General features: G+C 38.9%; 4 protein-coding genes and 1 non-coding gene across 5 annotated transcripts; 1 reads left to right on the forward strand and 4 right to left on the reverse strand.

Annotated features, from left to right (window-relative positions):
- Nucleotides 1–1,032: 1,032 nt before the first annotated feature.
- On the reverse strand, nt 1,033–1,104 carry TRNAM-CAU. Its single transcript has one exon. It is a non-coding gene; the product is annotated as a tRNA-Met (tRNA).
- A 3,660-nt stretch (nt 1,105–4,764) lies between these two features.
- Nucleotides 4,765–5,244, reverse strand: LOC109151156 (uncharacterized mitochondrial protein AtMg00810-like). Its single transcript, XM_019299074.1, has 2 exons — nt 5,041–5,244; nt 4,765–4,902 (listed from the first exon to the last, which is right to left on the reverse strand). The coding sequence occupies exons 1-2, from the start codon at nt 5,242–5,244 to the stop codon at nt 4,765–4,767; spliced, it is 342 nt and encodes a 113-aa protein (XP_019154619.1).
- A 6,491-nt stretch (nt 5,245–11,735) lies between these two features.
- Nucleotides 11,736–12,449, reverse strand: LOC109151157. Its single transcript, XM_019299075.1, has one exon. It carries the CDS (start codon nt 12,447–12,449, stop codon nt 11,736–11,738), a length of 714 nt encoding a protein of 237 aa, XP_019154620.1.
- A 2,348-nt stretch (nt 12,450–14,797) lies between these two features.
- LOC109151377 lies at nt 14,798–15,958 on the forward strand. The gene is made up of 2 exons (XM_019299374.1): nt 14,798–15,306; nt 15,547–15,958. Exons 1-2 carry the CDS (start codon nt 15,048–15,050, stop codon nt 15,732–15,734), a joined length of 447 nt encoding a protein of 148 aa, XP_019154919.1. The 5' UTR covers nt 14,798–15,047; the 3' UTR covers nt 15,735–15,958.
- Nucleotides 15,959–19,400: 3,442 nt separating this feature from the next.
- LOC109151374 (L-type lectin-domain containing receptor kinase IX.1) lies at nt 19,401–21,969 on the reverse strand. Its single transcript, XM_019299368.1, has one exon. It carries the CDS (start codon nt 21,608–21,610, stop codon nt 19,610–19,612), a length of 2,001 nt encoding a protein of 666 aa, XP_019154913.1. The 5' UTR covers nt 21,611–21,969; the 3' UTR covers nt 19,401–19,609.
- Nucleotides 21,970–26,383: the final 4,414 nt, after the last annotated feature.

Consider the following 26,383-nt stretch of genomic DNA (forward strand, 5'->3'; position numbering starts at 1 on the left):
ATTAGTTAATGCTTCCTCACGCCCTTATTAGTTAATGCTTCCTTACCTTGCACGCCCTTATTAGTTAATGCTTTAATGCATCCTTGACGATGCCCTTATTAGTTAATGCTTCCTTACCTTGGACGCCCTTATTAGTTAATGCTTCCTTGACGATACCTTGCACTAGGGGTGTTCAATCGGTTAACCGTTCGGTTAACCGAACCGTTTTAACCGAACCGAATTAACCGAAGTTTTTTTTCTTTTAACCGTTAACCGAACCGAAGTTTTCTCTACCGAATTCACCGAACCGAAATTTTTTTCGGTTAATCGGTCGGTTAACCGATTAACCGAACTTTTTAAAGTTAAAATTTAAAATTCTAAAAATAACACCTAAAATAATAAATCCAATTAAAATAAAATACATATTATAATAAATTCATAACAAAATATACAAAAACATTAATTATAAACTCCAAACATCCATAACTTCAAATTAGTATTTATATTTATATTATTATTTATATATATATTACAAACTTCGGTTAACCGTTCGGTTAATTCGGTTAACCGTTCGGTTAATTCGGTTAACCGACCTTTCGAACCGAATTAACCGTTAACCGAAGTTTTAAAATTTCTTTAACCATTAACCGAACCGAAAAAGTTCGGTTCGAAAACGGTTAACCGAAATTTGTCGGTTCGGTCGGTTAACCGAAAATTATCCGAAGTTTGCACACCCTTATTAGTTAATGATTCCTTACCTTGCACGCCCTTATTTGACGATGCCCTTATTATTAGTTAATGCTTCCTTACCTTGCACGCCCTTATTTGACGATGCCCTTATTAGTTAATGCTTCCTTACCTTGCACGCCCTTATTAGTTAATGCTTCCTTGACGATACCTTGCACGCCCTTATTAGTTAATGCTTCCTTGACGATACCTTGCACGCCCTTACGCCCTTATTAGTTAATGCTTCCTTGACGATACCTCCTTGCACGCCCTTATTAGTTAATGCTTCCTTGATCCGCATGCCGCCTCCAAAAATTGTGTAACTCTTATTAGAGCCAGGTTTCGATCCTGGGACCTGTGGATTATGGGCCCACCACGCTTCCGCTGCGCCACTCTGATTTGTATGACTACTTTTATCAAGTAACACAATTCACTATCAATATATAAGTAACACAATTCACTATCAATATATAAGTAATCAAAAAATCCAAGTCGGAGGATAGAAGATCCAATTAAGATCTAAACTCCAGGTTATGACCAATAGATTTGGCCAACTTATGAGCGAAACTATTCTCAGCTCTAAGAACAAAATTAATGCAGACATCGGGGAGAGAAATGATGATATCGCGGCAAGCTTGAATACACACCACCCCCCCCCCCCCCCCCCAATAGGAGAAGTCATGCATGTTAGGAATCTTGAAAACAAATAGACCAAAACCAACAGAATTACTCCCAGCAAACAAAGCAACGTCCACCGCCTCCAAAAATTATATAATTCTTATCAGAGCCAAGTTTCGATCCTAAAACCTGTGGGTTATGAGCCTACCACGCTTCCGCTACACCACTCTGATTTGTATAGTTATTTTTATCAAGTTACACAATTCACTATCAATATATAAGTAACACAATTCACTATCAATATATAAGTAATCAAAGAATCCAAAAGTTACACAACGGAGGATCAAAGATCCAAGATCTAGACTCCAGGTTATGATCAACAGATTTGGCCAACATATGAGCGAAACTAATCCTGATTACGAATCAATAAATCTGAAGAGTGAATTCTTCCTTTCGTGAAATTAGAGAAACAAAATTTCTTCTTCTAGGGGTCTAAATTTGATAATTCCAATATTGATAATAGAGTTCTCTAGCTTTCTCTATCACCCGAAAAACCATTTTAGCTAATCCTGCAATAATCTGTAAGAAACTCTTTATATATCTATTTGAATTATTCAATTAGAAGACAAGAACAAAATACAAATAACTATTTGAATTATTCAATTAGAAGACAAGAACAAAATACAAATAAATGAAGAGAAATAATAAGGTTGATTATCATATAGAAAGATGAAAAAGCCAGGAGAAGTCAGGCATGTTACTGTTGATACTCAAGCAAGCGAGGACCACAACAGCGTTCCAGTTATTCACAGCAAACAAAGCAACGTCCACCGCCTCCAAAAACTTTATAACTATTTTCAAAGCCAAGTTTCCATCCTGGGACCTATGGGTTATGGGCCCACCACTGCACGCTTCCGCTGCACCACTTTGACTTATATGTTTACTTTTATCAACACAATTGACTATCAATATATAAGTAATTTGTATGATTACTTCTTACTGAGCATAATATAATAAAGAGTTAATCCCAACAGATGTCCATTGTTTTTTGTGACAATTTCAAATTTAGTTTCATATTATAATTTTTATCATTTAACACCCCAGACTATCATATTTTAGACACTTTTGGTCCTTCCGATGATTTTTCTGGTGAAACCCTATTTTAGGAAAGGATTTTTTGTCTCTTTAATTTTTATTTTTTTTTTCCAATGAGTTAATTCTAGCGGAGGTCTTTTGTCTTTTGGTAACAATTTCAAATTTTGTCACAGACAATCATTTTTGCCATTTAACAACCCATACTATCATATTTTGGACACTTTTGGTCCTTCCGGTAACTTTTTCAGGTGAAACCCTATTTTATGCAAAGATATTTTCGTTTCTTCAAATTTTTCCTATTTTTGTGCCAATTTTTTTCGACTTTTATCTCTTCAGGAGTGGATTGCATCATCTCCTTCACCCGGCTCTGATGTATTCATCTCCTTCAACCCAGATCCAAATCTTCCTTCACCAATGGCGATACCGAGTACGTTAGGACGTTTGGGTGCGGGGGAATCATTTTGCAACGCAGTTAGAAAGATCAGGATGTCACCACCCAGTCGGCTTCAGTTTGACCGTTATTGTTTTAGTCCATGATTTTGTGAATCATCTATTATAGCTGTAGAGGCAAAAAAAAAAAAAAAAAAAAAAAAAAAAAAAAAACCATCTTCGTTGTCATCGAAAAATATGATTTCCTAAAATAAGGTTTAACTGGAAAAAAAGTCATCTAAAGTGTCCAAAATATGATAGTTTGCAGTGCTAAATAGCAAAAAAGGATTATCTGGGACTAAATTTAGAAATGCCATGAAAGATAAGAGATCTCCGATGGAACTAACGCATTAATTGGGAAAATTTAAAAAAATGATAAGACGAAAATACCCTTGGCTAAAATAAGATTTCACTGGAAAAGTCGTCGGAAGAACCAAAAGTATTCAAAATATGATAGTCAGGGGTGTTAAATGACAAAAATGATAGTGTGAGACTAAATTTGAAATTGCAACCAAAGACAAGAAACTTCTGCTGGAATTAACTCTATAATAAAACATATAAACATGCTTGCTATCCATCTACCAGTTTAACCTTATAGTTAAAATGGAACACATTCTTTAATTTAGTATCAAAATTACATGAATACAAAATTTGACTCATAGATTTATGCTTCACTGATAAATAGATTAGGTCCATGTGTTGTATGACCCATTAAAAAGTTATTAGTGGATACCACAAAATTGGCTAACACACTAAAAAAAATGTCAATATTAAAATTATTTATTTTTAGAATTATAAAAAGATTAATAATAAAGTTATGAACTTGTGTTTTATGGAGTTAATATCTAAAATGTCTATTAATTAGGTCATAATTAATTTCTAGTTTGATCATCGTCTACTAATTGTATCATATTGTAAAATTGACCTAATTTATGGCATAATTAATCGAAGATATTCTTCTTATCTTCTAAGATTAATTGTTGACGATAAAATTGAAAATTATAACATAATCAAAGGTCCATTTTAAATATCAACTATGAATTATGTAACACATAACAAATTAAATAAAAATAATAATTCATGATCCAAAACTTCATGACATGCAAATATGCAATGAAACTTTGATTCCTTCACCCACTATTAGATTCCAAAATCAAATCTTACCGGAACCATTGTTACCACTACTTTAGTAATGACAGTATAAACATTAATAACCTTTCGAATGCCATTATTCTTTAAAAATACAAAGAAAAACGGTTCAAATTAGCCATTACACCTAAAAATGTAATTAGGTCATCTAATTCATAGGGATGAGAGATAATTGTGTGATTGATTATCTAAAACTGTTACAACCAAAGTATAATCTTAATGTAACTAGGATACATAACCTTCTCCTACACTATAGGCTAACTATAAGCAAGACTAAGTATAGCCACATATACATATTCTCTAACACACCCCCTCAAGCACAAGGTTGGAGGGAGACAACATTGAGCTTGTCCCGAAGTGACCCAAAGCGAGGTGCTGGCAGCGGCTTCGTGAAAATATCTGCGAGTTAATCCTTCGTCGACACAAAATTAACCAAGAAATCCCCAGAAGCAACCTTGTCTTGCATGAAGTGGTAGTCGATTTCCACATGTTTAGTCCGTGCATGGAAGACCGGATTGGTGCACAGGTATACATGGCCCCAAGATTATCAAACCAAAGAGTAGCTGGGTTGCCGGAGTGTAGCCCAAGTTCACGGAGTAGTGAGACAACCCACGTGACTTCGGCGAATACATCTGCTAGTCCTTTGTATTCGGCCTCGGTCGAGGAGCAGGCCACGGTTCACTGCTTAAGGGATACCTAGGAAATTAAATTTGACCCAAGGAAGACTGCATACCCGCTAGTGGACTTTCATTCTACTGGACACCCAGCCTAGTCTGAATCAGAGTAGGCATGAATGTCATCAGACGACGAAGCTGCGAGACGTAGACCATGATCAATTGTGCCCTTGACATACCGTAATACACGTTTAAGGAGAGCCAAGTTATCATTTGTTGGAGCATGCATGAACTGACACAGTCGATACATGGAAAAAGAAAGATATGGCCTAGTGATGGTTAAATACTGTAGAGCCCCAACTAGCCGAAAATACTACGTGGGATTATCAAACGCCTCAGTCGACGGCGTCACGGCCTGAGTCACAGTTACTGGTGTGGCCAGCGGCTTGCAATCAGTTATACCCGCTCTTTTTAGCAGGTCACCCATGTAATGACGCTGGGAAAGAAGCAGTCCCCCATCTATTGGAATAGTTTCAATGCCCAGGAAAAAACTCGGGGCGCCTAAGTCACGTATCTTAAATGTGGAGTTGAGACGACGAAGAAGTGTGTCTATCAAGGCTGAGTCATCACCCATCATAATGATGTCATCGACATACACTAGGAGGAACACCCGTGATACACCAACCGAGTAATGAAAAAGAGATACGTCGGTCTTTGGCGCCAAAAACCTTGTAGATATTAAAAAAGTCATGTAGCCGTTTGAACCAGGCCCGGGGCGCTTGTTTCAGGCTATACAGCGAACACTGTAAATGGAAAACATGATCAGGGTGTTGTGGTTCCTCATAACCAGGTGGCTGCCGCATATATATGGTTTCAGCCAAGTGCCCGTTCAGGAAGGCATTGTGGACGTCTAATTGGCGAAGAGTCCAGTTGCGAGAAACAGCCAATGAAAATAAAATCCGAATTGTGGTCGGTTTGACTACAGGGCTAAACGTGTCAGAGAAGTATTCTCCTGCGACTTGATTGAAACCCTTAGCCACCAGACGCACCTTATAGCGCTCTATGGACCCGTCCGCCTTGCGTTTTGTACAATACACCCACTTGCACCCAATTATGTTCATCCATGGTTCCGCCGGTATGAGCCGCCAGGTATTATTGTGTAGTAGTGCGTTGAACTCCTGATCAGTGACGTCACGCCACTATGGATGGCCCCCGGCCTAGGAATAGCAGGTTGGATCCACAGTCGCGGAGAGAGCGTGAAACTGCTCACCCGTACCCCGTGTCATATGGCGTAGCCGCATAACGTGCCCACGATCTTGTGGTTGAGTGCGCAGAGCACAGGTCCTGGTTGTCACAGTCGTAGGTGCACCATCTTGTGCCACAGGGGGGGCCTTCCATAGCAAAAGGCGGACTATCATGCGCCACGGGGGTGACGGCTGGTATTACTGGGAGGTCAACACGTGGTATGATCGGTCCAGATCCCACGGTGCAACATGCTGGATTTGTTGTGGGCTTCCCTGTAAAGCTGAATGATGTTATCACATCTGTGCTTGTTTTTATAGTTATTTTGAATCATCTCAGTATTTAAGTTCTTTAATTTTGCTTATTTAATACATATTTTCCTTGCTATTATCATTTAATTATGGTTCACACTTGTTTTGAATGTTTTACGGTGTTTGTTAGTGTTTTTGAACCATTTTAGGTCAAAGATATGAGCAAGGGGAGTTCAAGGATGAGTTCGGAGCAATTTTAGATAAGTTCGGGACCCAGAGGATTCGACGCGTCGAGCCAAAGGCTCGACACGTCGAAAATTTCCAGTACACATTCCGGTCGAGACAGCAGGTCTCGACGCGTCGAGCGACGTTAATTTCCGAAATTGCAGCAGCGTTCCAGATTCAAAATTCCAAATTCACACTTCAATTCCAAATCCCAATCAACTTCAATTCCAAAGTCCAAATTCCAACTTCAATTTTATTACGGCAATTTCTTTATTTTAGGAATTATAATTTGAGTCCAATTTTGTACAAGATTCCTATTTCATCTCAACTTTGTACCCACTATAAAATCCCTCCTTCCTCAACCCTAATGTGAGGACGGAGACCGGGAGAATTCAGAGATTCTTGGAGACAAGAAGGAGAGAAATCAAGAGCCACAAGTTGTCTTGGAAAGCAAGAAGAAGACTAGGGAGATTTGGGAAAATCATCTGGTTAATTCTTGTACTCTTTTGATGATTTGTAATTCTTTATTTATATTTGCTATGTATAATTTAGTCATGCTTGGCTAAATTCTTTAGAGATTCTTGGGTAAAAGTGTTTATGAACCTATGTGCCTGAGCTCTCAGTTTCTTTAATATATTATTATTTGGCGGGTTTAATACTTGTGTTGCAATCGTGATAATATTGTTTGATGCTTGTAATTAATGGCCATAGTTACTAGCTTCATAGCCATGTTTGTGTCACCAATGGGAGTTGGGGCATAAATTAGGGCACACACGATTGCACCTAATGGTTGGTCCTTGGGAAAGGGGAACTTATTAGGGGAAGTTTATTCTAGATTGTTGCCAATCGGGAGATGGTAGTAATTAGGAATAATTGAATGCTGATCTTTGATCTTATTGGGTGTTTAAGCCATGGGAGTGGAAATTCACTAGGAATAGAGATTACGGGAGTAATTCGATTCCACTTTGCATTCCCACACAAATCTTAATTCCAAACTAAATATTGCAAACGATAATTGGCACTAGGTGATTAAATACTTGAATCCCATGAATCTCAACTTCTCTCTAATTGTTTTCAAAATCCTGAACCTCTGTTTTATTTTATTTATTTTATGCCAATCAATCATCTAAGTAATTGTTAGGATTAGCTCTAATGAATAAGTTAGTAACTAGTGCTTGATACAACCACTTCCTTGTGGATCGATAACTCGTACTCCGAGAATTATTTGTTTGCAAATATACTACGCATCAAATTGGCGCCGTTGCCGGGGAAGTGGTGTTTCTAGTATTAACATTAGTGAAATCTTTATTCTAGGAGACTAGTCCATTTTTTTTTTTTTTTATTTTATTTTAGTTTGCTAACCCATAACAAGTTCATTGTTTTGAGTGTGATTTAGTTTATGGATAGATATGCATTCCAAGGAACCATGCCACCGTTTTACCCTCCTTCTCAAGGTTATGAGATGAGTTGGAATATGAATCGAGAATATGGAGGAATGGAACAACAATTCCCTTTCTCAAATTTTGCCAACTCTAGTCAAGGATATTATCAAGAAAGTTCATATCAAACATCACAACCCCAATGGTGCTCATTTTGTGGTGGGAATCACTTTGTGGAAAATTGTTACATGCTCAACCCCACCAACCATATCCCTCAACAATCTACTCAAGGATTTTGTGCTAACATGAGTCAAGCTACTTATCAAAGATGCACACCACCTACTCCACAACCCTCACGGTGCATGATATGTGGTGGATCTCATGAGGCGGAAAATTGCTTTATCATGGATCCCAATTACAAGTATCAGGGGCGAGCTCAAGAGTTGCCTTACCAAGAGTTTCAACAAGATTGTCAATCACTTGACCAAATAATTGAGATGAAGTCCCAAGAGACCAAGATAATGCAATTGTGCTCGAAATATCTGGAGTTACAAGATCACATGAATGCTCAACTTGATCGCATGAATGCTCGACTCGATCGCATGATGGCTCGACAGCAAGATTTGACAATTCAAGAGCCACTTCAAGATTCATTTAATGGAGAGGTTCTAGAAGAGTTGCTCTTGCCAAATGAAGGTCATGAAGTTGAGAGAACTAAAAAGGATGATGAGGATCTTAGAAAGGAAGATGAAGAAATATTTGATAAATGCATTGAGATGGAGACACCAAGCTGGGAGGAAAATGTAGAGTTGCAAGGTAATGATGGCAAGGAACATATAGAGAGTTGCCCATTAGATGAGGAAGTTCTCAATAGAGCACATGATTTGAATGAGGATGTCTCACCAATGGAGAACACTTCCCTTGGAGAGAACTTCAGAGAAATTTTGAATTTGGGAGGCATTGGAGTTCTTAAGGATAATGGCACACATTTGCCTATCTATATATCCAATGATTCCCAATACTTGCTGGTTCATGTGAATGATCCGAGACTCTCATTACTTGTTGAACAAAAGAGTGTTGAAAAAGAAGGAAAAGAGAATGGAGGCATAATTCTTGATTCGGGCAAATGTGGTTCCTTACATGATGACGTGAAGGGTTCGAGCTTAAGAGAGTTTATAAATGGACACCACTTGAAGAAATACTTGGAAGAGAAAGTTGATGGAAAGAAGGGGATTTTTCTTCTCCAATCACTTGATGGCTAGAGAGGTAACGTCGAGCTAACGACGTTAAATTTAGCGCTTCATGGGAGGCACCCCATGTTATCTTTTATTACTTTCCCTATTTGTTTATTGCTTTCTAGTTTCGTCTTATTTAGTTTTATTATTTTCTAGTTCGTGATTATTTTATTGCTTCTTGCTTTTCTCTTTTCTCTTGTTCTACTTTTCTTTTATTTTACATCAGGGATGATGCAAAGTTTTAAGTGTGAGGGGGAGGAATCATTAATTTGGGGATATTTCTAAATTTTTAAAATTTTTGCTTTTGCTTGGATGACTCATATGCTATTTTTGGTGAATAAGCTACTTGTCTTAGCATGCAGTTACAATTATTCTCTCTTGTTGGTTTGTGGTTTGTTTTAGTGGTGCTTGCTGCATCTCAATTTGTGATGGATGATTTGAGGTGTAACACATATTTGATCTATTCTCTTGCCAATAGCTTTGTTAACCACTTAATAATTGGATTAGTTCTTGATCTTGTGTTTTGCATTGCTAGTGAAGGCTTATGTGAGATTCCGGTCATGGGTGTTTTGCTAGAACTTGCCTCATTACTCCCTAAGTGATGTCTGAATTTTGCATGTTTTGAAGTGATTTAGGCCATTTTTGTTTAGCCATACCCTTTAAACCTGTCCCTATATATATTTTATCCTTCGTATCCCCATTGTGCCTTTTGTTTGTTCAAATAAGTGCTAAGCACTTATCCCCTCTTTGTGATTGTTTTTCTTTGATTTACCCCATTATTATAACCCTTAGCCCGTGGCCAAATATTTCCCTTCCACCCTTGAGAGAATGAAACTTTTATCTTTATCTTTTCCGTAAGAAGAGTTTTATGGAGTTGTGCTACGAAAAAAAAAAGCAGCTAGTGTTACAAATGTTCAAGTGTGGAGGTCATGAAAGTTTGGATTAAAATTATCTTGCTATATCCAAAAGAAGTCCAAAGACAAAGAAAAGAATGAGAAAAAAAAAAGATTGAAAGTTTTTGAGTTTGGATCCCCACTTTACCAAAGAGATGCTGAGTTCTTAAAAGAAATTTGCTCCTTGGAATTATGATTATCTCATCTCTTCCAAATTTTGAAAAGTTTAGATAAATTGTGACATTCTCTCTTTTTGATTAATTTTTCCATACCACTTCTTTGTTAGCCATCACCCGTAGCCCCATTACAAGCTTAATAAAGTCATATTTGATCTTAGCATGCATTCTTAGATTTGATCTAGGGGAGTATGAAAGGCAAGCCTATGGGATCTCATTCATGAACCGTGTCCTGCATAATCTCAACTGAGTATTTGTCCACACTTGATCCTCACATACTTTAAATTCTTGGTGCTTGGTTATTGGCTTGGAAATGGGTCTCTTATGTGCCAAACTAATTTGATTCTTGAAGCTTGTTGTTTTGTAGCAAGTGGGTTGGTGGTTTGAAAGGTTGTGCAAGAGAGAGCATGAGTAATTTGTATGTTTTGATTTGTGATTTTATTCCTTAGTTTTGCTTGAGGACAAGCAAAAGCTTAAGTGTGAGGGGGTGATGTTATCACATCTGTGCTTGTTTTTATAGTTATTTTGAATCATCTCAGTATTTAAGTTCTTTAATTTTGCTTATTTAATACATATTTTCCTTGCTATTATCATTTAATTATGGTTCACACTTGTTTTGAATGTTTTACGGTGTTTGTTAGTGTTTTTGAACCATTTTAGGTCAAAGATATGAGCAAGGGGAGTTCAAGGATGAGTTCGGAGCAATTTTAGATAAGTTCGGGACCCAGAGGATTCGACGCGTCGAGCCAAAGGCTCGACACGTCGAAAATTTCCAGTACACATTCCGGTCGAGACAGCAGGTCTCGACGCGTCGAGCGACGTTAATTTCCGAACCCATAACAAGTTCATTGTTTTGAGTGTGATTTAGTTTATGGATAGATATGCATTCCAAGGAACCATGCCACCGTTTTACCCTCCTTCTCAAGGTTATGAGATGAGTTGGAATATGAATCGAGAATATGGAGGAATGGAACAACAATGGAAGAGGGGGGGGGGGGGGGGGGGGGGGGGGGGGGATTTGTACAAACTGTAACACGGAAGAGGGGAGGCGGTTTATAAGGTAAGTGGCTGTTTCAAAAGCCGAATCCCAGTGTTTTAAGGGAACCGACCCTTCAGCCAGTGGAGCTAACCCGATTTCGACAATATGTCTATTGCGACGCTCTACCCGCCCATTTTGCTCGTGCGTATAGGCACATGACTGTTTGTGCACAATACCCAATGACTCAAAGGTTTTATGTAAGCGGCGGTATTCACCCCCTAAGTCAGATTGTATGGACTTGAAAGAACGTGAAAACAACCGTTCTACCATGACACGAAACAAATCAAAAACCTTATAAATGTCTGATTTTAACCGTAAAGGATAAAACCAGCAAAATCGTGAATAATCATCCACGAATAAAACAAAATACTTAAAACCGTTCATAGAAATAACCGGGGACGGACCCCAAATGTCCGTGTACACAATGTCCAATACATTATTAGAAGAATATGAAACTCTATCTAAGGGGAAACGGGAGGATTTGCCAAGCTGGCAAGTCGAACACAACCCCGACGAACTAGAGTCTTTTGCAGTAACTGGACACTATGGCAAGATACGCTGGAGGACTTTGGCATGCGGATGACCCAATCTGCGGTGCCATACAATGGGAGATGCTCGAGCACTTAGGAACGCAACATGAGACCGTGGAACTGACAATTTGTATAGGCCACCCGTGCTAAGACCCTTAAAGCAGAACCGCCTTGATAATTGAGTCCTTAACAACAAAATAATTGTCATGAAATTCAAAGAATACATCGTTATCATTAGTAAAGCGATGTACAGACAAAAGAGGTACGGACAATTGAGGAGCATGCAATATATTTGACAAACGTATATTTTTTGGAACAGACGAGATAGATGCATGATCGACACGGGAAATACCCAAACATGTACCATTGCCAACCCGCAAGACGTTGCCACCAGTGTAATCCTCGGACTGCCCAATCATTGGCGCGTCCGGTGTCGCGTGAGAGGTGGTGCCGGTATCCGGATACCATGCATCAACTGTGGCCGCTGCTCCCTCATCTCCGGCGACGGCGACATTGGCTTGGGCTGGTGGTTGCGTGGTGTAGTGCTTGAAGCAATACACGGCAGTATGGCCGTGCGACCTGCAGATTTGGCAGCGAGGGATTCCGCCGCCATGACCACGTCCCTGGGCACCGCGACCACCTCGCCCTTGCCGGCCGCGATTCTGTCCTCCTCGGCGTCCAGAGCCTCCATCGCCATTCGGCCGGCGAGTCTGACCACGGCCGGTGAACATCGCCACGGGAGAGCCGCCGCCAGCCGCATCCCCCAGCACAGAAAAATCATCGGCGTAGATGAACTCTTGCGCCTGGAGAAAAACAGAGAGTTGCAGGATGGGAATTGGCGTACCTGAGATGGCGAGTGACGCCGCCATCGCGCGAAACTCCGGACGCGGCCCTCTGAACACATAAAGCTTCTGTTCATCGAGGGACATCGACCGTCCGGCTAGCGCAAGCTGTTCGACGAAGAGTTACGCACTCCCCAAGTACTCAGCCGCTGTGTTATCACCCTGCCGGAGAGACTGGAATTGACCGAGTAGGTTCAGGCACCGGGCACGCGTAGACGATCCGAGAGGCGAGAGCCAAACGTCTCTGGAGGTGCCACGACCAACCTCCATGTACATCACCCCATGTACATCACCTCGTCGAAGAGAGACGAGAAGAGGAGAGAAAGGATTGACTGATCATGTTGAACGCACGCTGTGTACGCCGGATTTGCGGTTGGGGTGGATGCCGAGCCACCGGAGGCTCTTTCACCGGAGGAGGCCGTGTTGATGGCGGTCGGTGGGCATGGGAGATCACCGTCCACATAGCCGAGAAGGCCTTGCCCGCAGATGAAAGGGATGATTTGGGTGTGCCAAAATAAGTAGTTTCGGGTGGTGAGTTTTAGGGAAATGAAATGGTGGGCGGTGGAGAGGGAGTTGGTGGTGGCCGGTGGTTGCACGGTGGAGGCAGTCACCGTACGTTCGGAAGAATGAGTGGACATCGATGTGGTGGGGAGATAGAGTTGGAAAACCTAACGCTAAGCTGATACCAGATGAGAGATAACTGTGTGATTGATTATCTGAAACTGTTACAACTAAAGTATAATCCTAATGTAACTAGGATACATAATCTTCTCCTACACTATAAGCTAACTATAAGCAAGACTAAGTATAACCACACATACATATTCTCTAACAAAAGGTACCTGAATTATCTAGAATTATGTATTTCTACTAAAAATGACTTGTTCATCTAACTATTGCGGGCTAACATAGCAGTTATCTTTTATATATATATATATATATATATATATATATATATATATATATATTAAAAAAAAAAAACCCATGAATGGAATATCACCAGACTTAAAAGGCTCAAGTATGAAATAAATACTTCCAAATTTTAAAAAATTTAGATTGGATACACTTTTAATGAAGATATATTTTGGTTTGCCCCACATCGAAACTATTATGTTCATGCCGCCGCGTAAAATTTTGGACATTTGGTAGCAAGTCATTTCCTCATGGTTTTGAGATAGCTATAGTTTTCAAAGTTATAAGGATATCCTCATCCCATCAACTCAACCTCATTTAAGATGATGTGGAAGGTAATGTAGATTTTTCTTTTATTTTGTTTTATTTGTTTTATTTTGTTAACTTATGTGGTTTGCAAACTTGCTATAATAGTAATTTTGCAATTGATTTTTATTTCCTTTTTTTATTATTTATTTTATTATTATTTTATTATTATATTTATAATATAAAATGAAAATGAACCACTTTTAAAAGTGAGAGAGTATTGCAGGGATATAGAGAAAACAGTAAAAAATTCACAAATTTGATGATGTGGGAGTGTAATCCAATTTTGAAGTAAGAGAGTATTGCATGGATAAGGATATCCTAACTTGAAAGAAATTCACATCATCTCATCCACACTTCATGAGTTGAATGAAGATATATTTGAAAAGTTCTACTACATGGACTCTCAAATCTTACTCGCTGATGTAGCGGGTGGATAAATTATTTTTTTCAGGTGGGTCCCAATACAAATGTCTATATCAAGATTTTGTGTGTGAGAATAAAAGTTAGAGTAGAAAATGAGAGTACATATAGTCATGGTTGCAGTATGCGCTAGACGCTAGTCGGGCGGTAGAGTAGCGCCTAGCGCCTAGACGGCTTAGGCGGCGCCTAGCGCCTAGACGGCTTAAGTGGTGCCTAGGCGGGTGGGTGCCTATGCCGCTTACTAAAAAAGAAAAAACAGTGCACGTGTGTGGGTGTATATGTGTCATAGTATATATATAATGAAAAAAATTTAGTAAGGTCGAACCGATCGAGTTAACTCGACCAAAATGAATGAGTTAACTCGGCTGAGTTAGGCGCTATGCGGTCGACTCGTCGAGTTAGGGGCTAGGCGGACGCCTAGGAGAAAAATAGCCACGGTGTAGGGACGCTTAGCGTTTAGGCGGAGGCCTAGACCCATTTTTGCACCCTGCATGTAGTATTATAGTATGTACTTACAATTACGCTATATAGTACGGAGTATATATACGAGTTAGCTTAGGGTTGCCAATGCAAGCAAAACATACATATACAGGCGAATCTAAAGCCTGATCAGATCATTTCATTTCAAGAGCTACTCTCCTCACCTTTAATTTCTCTCCCCAAAAGTCTAAGTAACGTACTGTCTCAGATCAGCTCCCTAATTAGCTTCCTTTTTCCCTATGCTAATCACTTCCCCTGCTCTACGCTTCTTCCTAATTATGCGGACAGAATCACAGTAAAGAAACAATTAATGAGCTTAGCTTAGCTTGAATTGGATGGTCCAAATCATCTCAGCTTTGATGCTCTTCTCTTCTACTTCTCTTCTTCTCTCCCTGCACCTGCTGCCTTCATCATTCTGTTGTGCCAAGGCAGCCTGGTTCTACCGCTGCATCGGCCTCGACCCTTAATTATTAGCTTGCTTTTACCCTCTGTTTACTTTGATTTATGGAGGTTAGGGTGAAGAAAGGGTTTTCTGAGAAGCAAAAGAGCAAGATTGATGTGAAGAGGAATAGTACTAGGTTGTTGATCACTGTGAATGTGCCGGGAAGTGCAGGGCCGTTGAGGTTTGTTGTGAATGAAGATGATAAGGTTGCTGGGGTTATTGACATGGCCTTGAAGCAATATGCTCACCAAGGTCGCCTCCCTCTCCTCGGCTCTGATCCCACTCATTTCCTTCTCCTCCCTACAAGTTTAGGACTGGAAGGTATGTATGTATCTCGGTATCTGTTAAGATCAAGCGTTTATAAGTCTTCGCTCAACAATTCCCATAACGTCTGTCTGTCCCTTTAGACCTCTGTCCAATAATTCGCTATAGTTATCTGGTGCTGGACTTGGCCCTTTATCGAATCCAGTTCTTCATTCACATATGCTTTTCTTTCTTTCTTTGTTTCTTTAATTTGGGTTTCTAGCTAATATATATATGTAATTGGTTTGGTTTGATCAGCACTGGGTGCCTCAGAACTGATAGGTTTATGCGGCGTAAGGAACTTCATTCTGTGCAAGAAACAGCCTGCAGAGCTGAGAGAAAGCAGGTGGAAGGCAGAGGGGATGATTGACCAGAAAAGCAAAAGTAGCAGCTGCTGGAAGACATGGCTGAACAAGTCCTTTGCCTTCAAGATTCACTTCCACTGAATCATCCATCTATCCCACATATATATATATATATATGCCTCAACCATCAAGTCTTTTGCCTTACATTAAAAAGAAAAAGTTGTCCACTAATCTTCTTGTTCTTCTCTAACTCTTTTTCCTTACAAAATTTACACCACCTCCTAGCCTCTTTCTATGGACAATGATGTGAAGATTGAATAATGTAATGGGCTTGTTTGGTAATTGGCAGATCCCCATCATTTTCAGTGTTTTGAACAAGTTAAAACGTTGAAAAAGTCATTTGGTAAGGTTATGAAATAATATGAATAATGCTCTTAGATGAAGTACAATTTACATAATTACGTGACTAGCTTTTAATGAAATTGACTGTTGGGTTTAACTTGAAACGTCAAGTTCAGCATCTTATCATTAAAATGTGATGTTGGGCGCCTACCAATGAACAAAATAAACGTTTATAGGATATATAGGTCGGTCCGAGAATTGGTGTCTTAGCTTCCAGAATAAACGAGATTTGCAGTTTCTATGACTGGACTATACTTGAGGAATAACTTTGATAAAGCAGAGGTTTGAGTTCAAAAAAAGAAGCAACTTAACGGGACAAAAAATGGATTATTCCAAAACCACGATTAGTGAACCTCATGACTTGGAATATAATAATATAATGTTTTAGTGCATGCTGCCAGGCCACATCGTTTTCTCTTCTAATTATTTTACGTTCACTGCTTCAAGTGAATATGCTACTTTGGATTCATTCAACTTTTTAAGCTGCAAAAGTGGTATATATAATATAAGGGGTTCTGTCTGGTGTAGTTTTGTGGTAATCATATGCATGCAACTTGCCAACTTGTGAAACTTTTTCAATTTTTATTTCCATGCATGCAAAGTGAACTACTTTTCTCTTGTAAGGTACTCTCATTTCCATGCATGCAAAGTGAACTACTTTTCTCTTGTAAGGTACTCTCACATGTAAAAAGTTATGTAGTATAGAATAGGGATGGAAAGAGTTTATAATAATTTGGAATAAGGGTCAAATAGATCATCCAACTACACGCCAAATTACAATTAAACCATTGAACTCAAAAAAATTATAATTCGGTCTCGGAACAACTCAAATTCATGCAATTTAACTTAAAATGCCTTGTATGTTAACCGGTTAATATGCTGACGTGTCGGTTTCTTTATTTAAAAATAATTTTAAAAATTTTATTTTAACAATTTAAAAAAAATAATTGTTTTAATTATTTCGCAGACAATGTACTTGATGTGGCCATGGGAACGCGGGGTCCATTTTATTGGAAAAGTCTTACCCAAGTGGTGAAGGAAAGAGGTTGGCCCAAAGGGCTAGAAAGACATGGTGACTCAAAAGGCATGGCTTGGAGCCTCGGAGGAGTAAAATATATAGGAGGATGCAGCTACTATAACCAAACCTGTGTACCAGACCACCAGGCCACATCATCTCTTGTTTACCAAAGTGTTACATCTAATATTTGTTTCCTACTTGGCCGGCGGGCAGATTCGCTAACCCCCACAACCGGCCACCGGCGATTAGCCGGCAGCCTATCCCACCGGCCATGGAGCCCCTAGCGGGCCTGGGGTGCCCCGTGGTGTGGCAACGACTCCCTGCCGAAAGGAGGGCGCAGTATTGAAGGAATACTGGTTATGGTGATGAAGACGTGTTGATGCAAGCAGAGGGATGGCACGGATGGTGAATGGTGGTCGCATAGCGGATGGCGGGTGGTAGCGTGGTTGCCTGGCGGGTGGTCGCTTGGCGGGTAGCCACATGGTGGATAGTTACATGGCGATTGATGGCGGCAGGCATGACGATGGATGGCGGCAGGCATGGCGATTGATGGCGTGCGTGCAGTGCGTGGCGACCGAGGTTGGCGACTAGTGTGCATGGAGGCCGGGGGTGGCGACTAGCATGCGTGCATGGCGACGTGGGAATAGCGGCTGGCGTACAATGTGGCGGCTAGCGTGCGGACCAGGCCGGTGGGTTGGCTGGGGCACGTGGTTGGTGGTAGTTGACATGCCTGGGATGTCGTACACATGGGTGGCGTAAGAGGGTCTTGTAATAGTATAGCGGGGGGGCGGGGGTGGAGGGCGCTTTGGTCTGTTCAGGACATCCCAGGAAGACACAGAGACTTCATTGGTCTTGTGGTCTTAGCTTCTTCCTTCTATCATATCGAATGTTGTCAAGGTCACCTTATCTTGATTGGAAGTGTGGAGTTGCGAAAGAATACCAAACCACTCTACGCAATCACTTCAGATCACATAAGAATGGCAAGCATCTTAGCCTTAACGAATTTCATTGCTTCAAGATTGCAATATCAGGACAAAATGTCAAATATTTAAGCATCTTCTTAATGTATCGAACATAAAGCATTTTAGGGCACCAATTTTGTTTTATCTAGAAATCACAATGACGGATTATATTGACTCGGGATCCGAATCAATTAAACCGATAAAGTATAGAATAATGATGTAAAGACAATGGTAAATCTAATGTAATAAAGGGACAAATTAAAATTGATAAGTCACGGAGACAATATTGTATTAATCAAGTGTAATGTTATTACAAAGGAAGATTTATGCAATAACAAGACAAAGTTATGGATAATGGATGAATCATATCTCAGCGGGACACAAGGGAGTGTTTTTATACTTTAAATCGCCCCAACCGTCCCGGAAAAGATGGTGGGGAGTTACAACCTCCTTGGACCGCAACAAAAACCGCCAAGGCCGCGTCCACGCAAAGACCTGACACTCAGCAGAGCCCGGAGCTCAGCCTAGGTGGCCGACCCCGGAGGCCGACTTTGTCCACCTTGAGTCGACGGCTCTCCATCTTCTTCAGGGTCAGTTTTCTTCGATCACGATCCATTCTTAATATATCCTTCATATATTCTAATGATTGACAACATAAATAAAGAAAGAAAAAAAAAAGATAAAATAAATGCAACATCGATGTTGCACAACCCACTTAATTTAGATATGCTGCAAACATAAAATTTCTAGCTTTCACATGAATAATATATGAATGTTTAAGTATTAGAAAACAAGAATATTTATGGTGTGTTTGGTTCGTACATAGAAATCGGAATCAGAATCGGAATTGGAATAGGAATGAGAATTAAATACAAGGTAATGGTAATGAGTTTTGGTGAAAGTATTTTGCATGCTGGCTAGTAGGGTGGAATGGAATAACCATGCAATATTGATGTTTGATTGTGTATGACCCTATAGGGTCATAAAAGTTTTAAAAGTACAAAAATTATAAATTAGAACAATTAATCCTAACATAATGACATCCAAAGCATCAATATGAACACACACAAAAATCTAAAAGTATTAATAATCCAAACTTAAAAATGAGATTACCAATAAAATGGAATGATACTCCTTTTTAATTAGGGAATGAGATTTTTAATTGAAGGGGTAATCAATCTTATAGTTCTGTTTTAAAAAGTTGTCAACTAAACACTAAGTATGATTTTGATTCTCATTCTGTATTTAAACCATTAACCAAATACACTCTTTTAGTTCTAATGGCTATGAATACACTAATTAAGGGTGTGTTTGGTTAATGGGTTAAACACAAAGAATGGAATGAAAGTCATATACATTGTTTGGTTGACAACATTTTAAAACACATTTGATTATCCCTATAATTACAAAACTCATCACCTAATTGAAATTTAGTATCAATATATCATTCTATTAATTTAACCTTATCAATCCTCATTCCATCGCTTCCTCATTTCGTTGCCTCCTCTCTTCATCGACTTCCTCACTGTATTGCCTACTCACCTCATCGCCACTCTTAAGATCAATTGCCTTGATTTTTTATTTTTGTATCTTAAAATCTTTATTCTGACTATAGAGTCATACATAATCAAACATCAACGACCTATTTCAATGCTAGAGTAACTAATCAAGGGGTCCGCAGAGTTAACCGAAGGACTAGCACTAGAAGCAGCAGGGGGAAGGGGAGGGGCATGATACACAGGAACAGGCATCTTCACTGGCAGACTAGGCAATGCGGCCTCGAAATTCAGGACATGAATTGCTTGCTTTATGGATGGCCTTACGTTGTTGTCAGGGTGAGCACACCATAACCCGACAACCATCACACACTCCACTTGTTTCTCTTCCAAATCTCCGCTCAATTTTGGATCCATGGCGGAAAGAAGCTCTCCTTTCCCATAAAGATCCCAAACCCACTGCACTAGCCCCGTCGTGTAGGACATAGAAGTTGAGGCATCGTTTGACTTTTTCCCGGTGGCGATTTCCAGGGCCACCACCCCGAAGCTGTACACATCCGACTCTTTGCTAGCTCTGCCAGTGCTTATGTATTCTGGTGCTAGATAGCCTAATGTTCCGGCCAGAACTGTGGTTTGGGGACCTAAGTCGTGGTCCATGAGTCTTGCCAGGCCGAAATCGCCAAGCTTGACGTTGAAACTTGAGTCGAGCATTATGTTGCTGGATTTGATGTCTCTGTGTATCACGCATTGTTCCCACTCTTCGTGAAGATAGACTATAGCAGATGCTAAACCGAGGGCTATTTTGTATCTGAGAGTCCAACTAAGAGGATTTCTTCTGCCAAACAGGTGAGAATCTAAGCTTCCATTTGGCATGAACTCATAGACAAGCAAGAACTTGCCTTGATCGTGGCACCAACCAATGAGTTGAACCAAATTTCGATGTCTTAACTGGCTTATAACCTTCACCTCAGTTACATACTCCTTTTTACCCTGCTTAGACCCTCTCGAGATCTTCTTCACAGCAACTGGAATATCAAGATCAATTAGGTACCCTTTGTAGACCTCCCCGAATCCTCCTTCACCCAACTTCCTCTCATCCGAGAAATGATTAGTAGCCAAGTCAAGGTCTTTGTAAGAGAACCCTCTTGGTCCTGCACCCCTCTCAAGAGCATCACTGAAAGATGTCAAGCTTGTTGCCTCTGGAGAGGGAGGTTTGCTTGTGATCGTTTGTCTCCGTTTCCTCTTCCGTATTATAAACAACAACAACAACCCAATCGAAACCAGAACCACCCCTGTTGCAGATAGACCAGCTATTAACCCAATTTTTCGAGCTTTTCCTCCATGTGATTCTTCAATATCCAGGCTGGATCTGAATTCCCAAGACTCAAGTGTGTGGCGCTCAACATTTGTACCTGTGGCAGCTGAGAATCCAATATTGACCCATTGAGGAAGAACCTCTCTGAGGTCTATATGATATGAAAGGCTGGAATTTGGACCTGTCCCATAGCTCCAGAAGACAGTCAAGTTTTTTGTCCTAGAATTGTATGTAATCCATGCATCAGCAGCCTCTCCACTGTGCAAGGTGACATTCCAAGGAGCTGTTACCACTGAAGAAATAGAATTAGTGTTGATCCCCACATGCTCATACTGAGGATCCCATTCGGGGTTGGAAAAGGAGTCGAATTCTACAGCAACAATATGGTTTTGAGAGGAATCACTGGTTGTGGTATTAAACAGGCCTAGAAAACCACCCACTGAATTGGGTGGGATTTGGAAACCAACAGGAGCAAGAAAGAAAGCAATTCCATGGCCATAAGAAGAACGGTTTTGTGTATCAACGGTGAAGGAAAAATGTGTAGTGAAATCAGCAAGCTTCCCAGAATCAGGATCCCAAAGCGGCACCTTCTCTCTATATATGGCATGAGCGACCCGACATAGATAATTAACCTTGTTGAATTCAATCTCTCCTACAGAAGCCACGGCATCTCCTTCATAGAGGATGTCAGTCACATCTGGACTGAAACGACTTGCTTTAAAGTAAACCGAATCTGTGAATTGCAGAAAAGACGAGATGAAGATGGCAATATAACAGACTTTACAAGCAACTGATGGTGGTGAACTATAGAAGAAAAAGGCCATGTTTCAATTCAGTTAGGATTATCCCAGACTCCAAAGGTTGTGTTTAATTAAGAAGCAGCATAACCTAACCTATACTATGTCAATGGATATTCCAACTAGCAATATTATTTTATAATCCATACATGACAAGGATTGACTTATGCACATGCCTGGTAATTTAAATTACAGATTTTTTGGCAATTCCATTGCCGGCGAAACAGTGTCAAATTTTCTAAGCAAAAGATAACATCAGATTGGTGGTCTGGTATTGATATTTTGAATTTGATATTCAATTCCTTGCATTCCAATCAAAGTCCAATCCATATAAATTACAGAGACTTTCCTTAGGTTTCTTCTCCACCTACTGAAAGTAAACTCTATGGCCTTGTGGAATACAAATTAAATTAACAAGAAGAAACAAACTGATGAACACTTCAACAAACCCTATTTGTCAGTATTCATGAGAAATAGTCAGCAATCTTATCAACAGATTGAAAATACTTGGCATTTGGCAAAAAGAATAGAACTTATAATGTTTTGTTTACTACAAGAAACCAAACTAATCTTGACCTTAGCACATTTTTATAATTTTATATGAAAGGACAGGTGGAGCAGAATTTTAAAATGCTTTTACTTGGGGGTTTTGTTCCACTAACCTCTTGAAGATTCAACACAATTAAGTATCCTATTTCAAAATGCTTCTTTATTGAAAAAAAAAATGTTATTGCTAAAGATAAATCCCATAAAGAAACTACCAATGTTCATAAAGGCTCACAAATAGACTGTAAGACTAAACACGTACTCTGCTAAACTAAAATCATAAACTAAAAGTGTTATGATTTCCAGTATCTAAGAAGCATGATGACAAACTGACATACCTGATCCCCATTGTGTAATCCACTGTCGAGGCTCCAGCTGATCTGCAAATCACTCTTCGGCATTTAAACAAACATCTGAAATGCATTGTTAGAAACAGTTACATATACATTGGCTTATTGTGCAACGGCGTACATGTTTCTCGTGAAGCAAGCGGATTGGGTTGATGGCTCCGTCGAAAACCGAAATTGGGTTCGCGGCAAAATTGTGAGAGAAACGAGCGGGATAATTATAAGGATTTTGGGCAGTTATTATCGTTACAATAACAATGGCACTAGACAACAATCGTTATGCCTTGGACCCGTGTCCAGCATGCTTGCTGGACACGGGTAACAGTTTTTTTTTTTTTTTTTTTTTTTTTTTTTTTTAATTTCAGACCACTTTGTTATAGAAGTATATGTTCATAATTTTATTACTATATGTTAATAACTATACATTCATAACTCCATAACTGTACGTTCATAACTCTATAACTGTACATTCATAACTCTATAACTGTACATTCATAACGTCATAACTGTACATTCATAACTCCATAATTGTACATTCATAATTTTCAAAGCTCTATGTTCACAATTTTAGAGCTCTATGTTCATAATTTTATCACTATATGTTCATAATTGTAAGTTCATAATGTTAGAGCTCTTTGTTCATAATTCGATCAATAACTGTACATTCATAATTCCATAACTGTAGATTCATAATCTCATAACTGTAGATTCATAACTCCATAACTGTAGATTTATAACTCTATAACTGTACATTCATAATCTTCGAAACTCTATATTCACAATTTTAAAGCTCCATGGTCATAATTTTATCACTATATATGTTCATAATTGTAAGTTCATAATGTTAGAGCTCTGTGTTCATAATTTCATAATTGCATAACTGTACATTCATAATCCAAAAAAAAAAATAACGCCGTTAACGGTAAAACGCGCGCGAATTTTTTTTTTTTAACTAAATGACGCGTTTTTTTGAAAAACGATGTCGTTTTGGGCCCGTGTCCACAATGAATTGTGGACACGGGTCCAGGGCATAATTTGCCACTAGACAATTGGTAAGCTTGAGAGAGCCCATTATATGTATGGGCTTTATTTTCTTTATTAGGCTTAAATTCTTTATATTCGGCTTCATTAGCAATTATATCGTGGACCATGATCCACAAAGAAAAACGACATCGTCTTTTTAAGTAAAGAAATGGTTCCGTTACAGCTTAACGGAGCCTGCATTTTTAGTGTGTTAATTACAAAATGAAATTACAGTGTATTTAAAATTAAACTGTCTCACATATTGTTTTTATATTGTCAAATTAAAACTGTAATTGAATTGAAATTAAATTGTAATTGTGTTGAAATGAAACTACAGTGTATATAAAATGAAACTGAATAACAGTTTCATATATTTGAGTGTATATTGTCCAATGAAACTGTAGTTATATCGAAATGATACTGTTGTTGTATTGTAATGAACTATAGTGTATATAAAATCAAACTGAATAACAATTTCACATATTTGAGTGTATAATGTCGAATAAAATTGTAGTTATATCGAAATGAAACTGTAGTTGTGTTGAAATGAAACTGCAGTGTATATAAAATGATACTGAATCACAGTTTCACATATTTGAGTGTATATTGTCCAATGAAACTGTAGTTATATCGAAATGATATTGTAGTTGTATTGTAATAAAATCATAGTGTATATAAAATGAAATTGAATAACACTTTTACATATTTGAGTGTATAATGCCGAATGAAACTGTAGTTATCTCGAAATGAAACTGTAATTGTGTTGAAATTAAATTGCAATGTATATATAAAATGAAACTAAATATGTTATACAAACATACCTACTTTATGCGGATTGCCTAACGCCTTTGCCGTTAAAAGAAAAATTAATAAAGATGACAAATTAAAAAACAAGGGTAGGGATGCAACACGAGGACTTTTGAGGGGGTCACCCATCCTAGTACTACTCTCGCCTTCTCGCCCAAGCACGCTTAAAGTTAAAGTTCTGATGGAATCCGGTGCATTAGTGTCGGTATGATCACATCCGTCATGTACTGCGCGCAAAATGTACTTGACCCATTCTCACCGCGCAAATTCTATCCCTCCTAGCGCCTAACTCCTTTGCTGTTAAAAGAAAAATTAATAAAGACGGCAAATTAAAAAACGGGGATGGGGATGCAATACGAGTACTTCCCAAGGGGTCACCCATCTTAGTACTACTCTTTGCTGTTAAAAGAAAAATTAATAAAGACGACAAATTAAAAAACGAGGGTGGGACCAGGACTATGTGGTCTAATGGTATCCGGGTTGGACTTTCATTTAGAAGATTATGAGTTCGAGCCTTAGTGGAGGCGTTATTGGTTCTTTGTGTTTCAGTAGGTTGAGAAAGTATATGAACAGATACTACAATGTAATAAAGCCAGTAACTTTCAAAAAAACGGGGGTTTTGGCCTGCCCCCCCCCCCCCCCCCCCCCCCCCCCCGAACAATTTTTTTTTTTTTTTTTTTTATAATTAGTATTAGGCAGCAGGGGGCCTTTTTGCTTGCCTGCACCCCCCCCCCCCCCCCCCCCCCAATTTTTTTTTTTATTAATAATGTGAAAGTCAATTATGGCACCCTCACTAGTCACCAAAACATTTTCCCTCCTCAAACAAAGCTTCTTGTATAAGTTTTCACTCAAATCAACCCAATTCCAAATCAAACCAGATACGCATACGCAAATCATAGCAATACACACAAGGCATTTCTCTTCCATTTTCAAGTAGTAAGTGTATAGGTAATCTTACATTTCTTTTTTATTATTTAAATCTTTGAATTTTTTTTTATGAATTATTCTTTATTGGAGATAAATTCATCAATCTTCACTACAATAAAAAGTCTAGATATTGTAGTTAAATGGTAGCTAAATGCCTAAATCATCTCTTTCATTTTCTCAATTGACGACGTCAATCGCATTGAACTCAGGCTACTGGCTACGAGCAGTGGTGGCTGGATCCTATTAGAACAATTTAGTATAGATTCAATTATAGATGATTTTAATTCGTGACATGCAAGAGAGACGGTCTAAATTTGAATAGATTTGTAATATAATGATGTATTTTAGAACATGTTAAATGAATATTATTATATTGCATTATTCTCTCTTAAATCGTGATTGGCCCCCCGCCTTGGTTAATCCTGGCTCCGCCCATGAACACGAGGACTTCCCAGGGAGTCACCCATCTTAGTACTACTCTCGCCCAATCCCATCTTAGTACTACTCTCACCCAATCATGCTTAACTTTGGAGTTCTAATGGGATCTGGTGCATTAGTGCTGGTATGATCGCATCCATCATGTAGTTGTAATGGTATAATTTGCTCTCAGCTCATTATATGGGAAAACTAGTGGTAGAGGTGTCAAACAGATTGTTAACATTCACAAACGTGTTCGTTAACATTAATGAGCATGTTCACGAACTTGTTTAGTAACAAGTACGTTTGCGAACATGTTTATTAATATTTGCAAACATGTTTGTTCACGTTTATAAACACATTCGTGAATGCTTAATAACCAAATATATGAACATGTTCATAATCACAATTCGTTCGTGAACAAAAAATAATTTATGTTCACAAAAAACAACCAAACAAGTAACACAACTACATAGAGAGTACAAACAAATATTAAACGAACATAAACGAGCTTGTTCACCAACATTATTAAACGAACACTAAACGAGCTTGTTCCCGAACATTATTAAACGAACACAAATTAAACGAGCTTGTTCACGATCTCTTAGCAAACGAGCTTACAACTGCTCAGACTCTATTCGTTTATAAATCGAGTTCTTTAAATTTTGTTTGTTAATATTCGTTTACCTTAATAAACAAACATAAACGAACGTTTACCGAACACGAACACGAA

Source organism: Ipomoea nil, unplaced genomic scaffold (genome assembly GCF_001879475.1).
Source record: "Ipomoea nil cultivar Tokyo-kokei standard unplaced genomic scaffold, Asagao_1.1 scaffold2283, whole genome shotgun sequence".
Classification (NCBI taxonomy): Eukaryota; Viridiplantae; Streptophyta; class Magnoliopsida; order Solanales; family Convolvulaceae; genus Ipomoea; species Ipomoea nil.